At 44.7% G+C, this 4572-nt stretch overlaps 1 protein-coding gene across 1 annotated transcript in view; it reads left to right on the forward strand.

Moving 5' to 3' along the window:
* The window catches only part of SDK1 (sidekick cell adhesion molecule 1), a 551260-nt gene that overhangs the window by 391976 nt on the left and 154712 nt on the right, over positions 1–4572 (forward strand). The window contains exon 23 of the mRNA XM_019512615.1: positions 2482–2591. Within this exon, the coding sequence (XP_019368160.1) occupies positions 2482–2591 (110 nt within the window). The remainder of the gene's footprint in view (positions 1–2481; positions 2592–4572) is intronic.

Consider the following 4572-nt stretch of genomic DNA (forward strand, 5'->3'; position numbering starts at 1 on the left):
TGCGCTTTTCCAGGCTGAAGAGTCCCATAGCTCTCAGCCTCTCATCATAAGGCCTGTTTTCATGCCCTCTGATCATGTGCATGGCTCTCCTCTGAACCCTCTCAAGCTTCTCCACATCCTTTTTGAATTGTGGAGCCCAGAATTGGATACAGTGAGCATGCTGTGGGTTTTTCTTCCCAAGGTGGAGTACCTTGCATTTTTCAGAGTTGAAGGCCATCAGGTTTTCATCCGCTCATTTTCCGAGCCTGTCAAAGTCGGCTTGGATTACTATCCTGTCCTTGGGTGTGGACGCTTTACCCCAGAGTTTGGTGTCATCAGTGAACTCAGCCAATCCACTCCTGACACCAATGTCCGCATCATTAATTAAGATGTTGAAAAGGATAGGCCCAAGGTCAAGGTCTTGGGGGACCCCACTTGTCACGGCCCACCACAATGATTGACTTCCATCAACTATGACTCTCTGGGTCCAACCTCAAAGCCAATTCTTCAGCCAGCAGACTGTGATGTAGCTGAGGCCACAGTTGGCCAGTTTTTCTGTCAGATGATTGTGGGATACCAGATCGAAAGCTTTTTTAAAGTCGAGATATATGGCATAAATCTCTTCTCCCTTGTCCAGGTGATAGGTCACCTGGTCGTAAAAGGAGATGAGATTGGTCAGGCAAGACCTACCCGCAACAAACCCGTGTGGGCTGTTGGTCAAGAAGTTGTCTTCAGCCAGTTTGTCAAGAATGGTCTCTTTGATGATTTTCTTCAAGATCTTCCCGGGGATGGGGAGGTCAGGCTGATGGGTCTGTAGTTCCCCAGATCAACTTTCCTCCCTTTCTTGAAGATAGGCACCACATTGGCCTTCTTCTAATCCTTGGGCACTTTGCCTGAGCGCCACAAGTTCTCGAGGATCCGTGCCAGGGGCTGAGCTATGATGCTTGCCAGCTCTTTAAGTAACCTGGGGTGTAAGCTGTCCAGGCCAGCTGACTTGAGGGTGTCCAACCTCTCGAGGTGTTCCTGCACATGGTCAACAGTGATATGAGGTAATAGTTCTCCTTCGCCCTGGCCATCCCATACCATATTGGGGCTGGTGGAAAAACCAATGCAAAATACCTGCTGAGCAGGTTGGCTTTTTCCTGGGCGTCGGTTGTCATTTGACTCGCATGGTTTAGCAGGGGTCCAGTGTTACTCTTGCTTTTCCTCTGGCTCCCCACATATCTAAAAAAAAGGACTTTTTATTGTCCTTGATACGTGTAGCCAGTTGGAGTTTAGTCACAGCCTTGGCTTTCCTGGTTTGCTCCCTACAGGTCTGGACCAGCGCAGAGTATTCCTCCTTTTGGGTGGATCCGGGCCTCCATCCATTATAGGCCTTTCTTTTTAGACGCAGGAGGTCCACTAGTTCCCTGCAGAGCCAAGGGGGCTGCTATGCCTTTTTGCTGCCTTTCGTCTGAGATGGGATAGACATTGCTTGTGCTTTCAGGATCGTTCCCTTGAGGAGCAACCACTCTTCCTGAACTCCCCTCCCCTTTGGGTCACGGTTCCTTAGGGCCTTGCCAACAAGCCTCCTGAGCTTGTCAAAGTCAGCTTTCCTGAAGTCGAGGACTTCTGCTTTGCTGACTGACTTGCCTGCTTTATGGTGGTTGGTGAAGGCAATCAGCCATGGCTGCTGTCTCCCAGCTTCCCTTTGATCATTAGGTCGCTAATTAAGTCATCCCCCATTGCCAGTACCAGGTCGAGCAGCACTTTGCCTCTCGTCAGTCCATAGACTTCTTGAGTCAGACAGAGCTCATTCACGCACATGAGGAAGCTTTGCGACCATTCGGATATGGCCGAGTGCTCTTCCCACGAGATGTCAGGGTACATTTCAGTGCCGTATGCCCAGAGATGGCATATGGAAAGTGATGTTTTACCATCCTATTATTATTCTGCCCCTACTAGCACTTCCGTAGCTGAGGGGCTGTGCTGAGCTGGCTCTTGGTTATGTATGGTGATTTAATTAATACAAAGCACTGCATGTAGGAGGGCATGATCTCAGTGCAGGACAACCATAAAGGCTAATGATCCTTTGTTCTTTGCCTTCCTTCATTTCTCTCTCTGATTTTCTGGAGACACATGCTTTGCCTCTTCGTCCAACTAAGTTGATCTGCCTGAAAGTTATTATTATCAACTCTGTTCTCTGGTTCAGCTCTACTACTGGTCAAGACTTCTACATTGTCAGTACTCCTAGGCAGTTCAAACATGATTTAACTTCTCCGTTATGACATTTCTCTTTTCTAGATTCTGCCCCAGAGAATCAGCAGTGAAGTCCTAGCAGACATAAGGAAGCCTGGCAGTGCAGCTGTTTCATATGTATCATTTTTACTGCCACAACGTATAAAATATACAGATTGGGGGGAGTTTAAGCTATGAGGCCTTCCACAGCAGTGACGATCAGCATTGCAGATGTGGACATTACGTTATCTGATTCATGCTTGTTTTCGCATTTCCAACACACAGGTTGGTGTTCTTGGAGACGAGGAGGAGTGGGTGAGTTTGTACGAGGTGGAGAATGAGCCTGATGCCCAGATGCTGGAGATACCAAATCTCACTCCTTACACTTATTACAGGTGAGAAAAGCTGGTAGTTCAGTGCTGTCCAAATAGGCTGGTAAGTTGCAGCAAAACAGCAGCTCTCCCATTTATAAGCAGCCAGATGCTGTTTTCATCATTAGCAGGGGAAGAGTTTATGCTTTTAAAAAACTTCCTTCTTAAACCTACCTGTTTGGTCTATTTTAATAGCAACTTGCACATACTGAAATAATTAATCATGCAGCAAAGGAGAGCAAAGCACACACTGACATAGCATGGATATATCCTGAGGCTGAGACTTGTCTGTGTGAAAAAAAAAGTTGCACCAGTTTAGCTAGAATCAATAGCAATTGATTTTAGTTAAATTGCTGCAAACGCATAATGTCAACATATTTAGATCGCTCTAAGCAGACTTTTATCAGCTTATCTTGATTTGGTAACCTAAATAGGCTTAAGCCTTTGCTTACAGGAGTTTTCCAAATTATAGGCAAACTGATATGTGCAAGCTTTAAATTGATCTAAGTGTATCCACCTTAGGGTCTGCACCACTTTAACTCTATTGATTTCTTTTAATCAATTTAATTAAGCTGATGCAATTTTCTAGTGTAGATGAGGTCTCATAATGGGGATGCTCAATCCTAAGGCAAACGACTTGCATGCAATGACCTACCCATATAAAAACCTTAGTAGGCAAGGACTTCCAGCAGCAAGAGTAGTTGCAACAAGCACTGGCTGTTATCGTGCAACTGGGAGGCCTAATGGTCGGTTCAACAGGGTATTGTGAGTAGATAAGCAACAAGATAGAAGCAAAGTAATAAGCTTATTGCTTAAAAATAATTCAGTATCTGTACACAAACCTTCCTGACTTCGGACAAGACCTCCTAACTTGCCCTCTTCAAGAGAAGGCATTACCTGTTAGTTTTATAGAGCTGTGAAGATGCTCTCAGGAAGCTCTGTCAAGATTGGGGAAACGGAAGGGAGAGATTTGTAATTTGGCAAGTTTAGGCCATGTATTTTTCCAGCTGTTGTACTCAGAGGACAGAACACTTTCGCTGCAGAGAAGAGCTCTTTAGTTAAAGAGACCTTGTAACAAATTTATTGAAGGATTAAGTAGCAACAAGTCAAAAACCAGATGTTAGAGGGAAAGTGTAACTTGCTCTGTTTGGCTTCAGTGCATATTTAACACCAGTAGAAGTTGCATATTCAGCAGGTGATGGGGAATGTAGCCAGAAAAACAACTAACAAGCAAGTATAAGACAAACTGGGGAGCTGTTTTATTTTGCCCTTTTCCATTTATTGCATTTCCTGCTACATCGCTGTTCTCTTTCCTTCAAGTGTTACACTCATTTTACACATCCCTTGAATACTAAATTGGTCCAGGCTATACAACTTGGCACTGGTACCCTCTCTACTTCTAGCTATTCTTCACACAAATAACTTGCTCCCTCCCCATCCTCCCAGCCTTCCCACCCCCTCCAAAAAAAACCCAACACCTCGCTCCTAAATTTGGTCCATTATATTTTCTTTCTGCAGGAAGTTGGAAAAGATTTTTTTGTCTTCCTTCCAATGCTGAACAAAAACAGATTTCAACCCCCCACAAATTGCTGTGCAATGGAATTACATTCCAATCAGCGCTAGTTATTAACTCACCAAAGAGATAAATCATGAGTGGTAATTATCAGTTAGACTGCATCTTTATCGTTTGAGCTTCTTTTCTACACTTTGTACCAATGTTTAAGCGTGAAATCAGGGAGGGTGTTTGTTTAATGCATTTCCATTAATACACTTCCTAAAGAGATCAGAGTGGAGAGATAAACAGTGCTGTGTACGCCATTGTAACCTTTTTCCAAACTCAGCCACTAGCACCAGAATTCGAGCGTTCGATATGAACAAGTTGGGTGCATCCAGATGAGTGTGCACATGCCTCTTGCCCTGTCTCAAACCCCTTTGAGGTGGGGCAAGAGGCACATGCAGGAATGCAAAAATGTTAGCAGCGTGGGGAGAAAATTAAACCCCTGGA

The sequence above is a fragment of the Gavialis gangeticus genome, unplaced genomic scaffold (genome assembly GCF_001723915.1).
Source record: "Gavialis gangeticus isolate Ggan-Ray unplaced genomic scaffold, GavGan_comp1, whole genome shotgun sequence".
NCBI lineage: Eukaryota > Metazoa > Chordata > Crocodylia > Gavialidae > Gavialis > Gavialis gangeticus.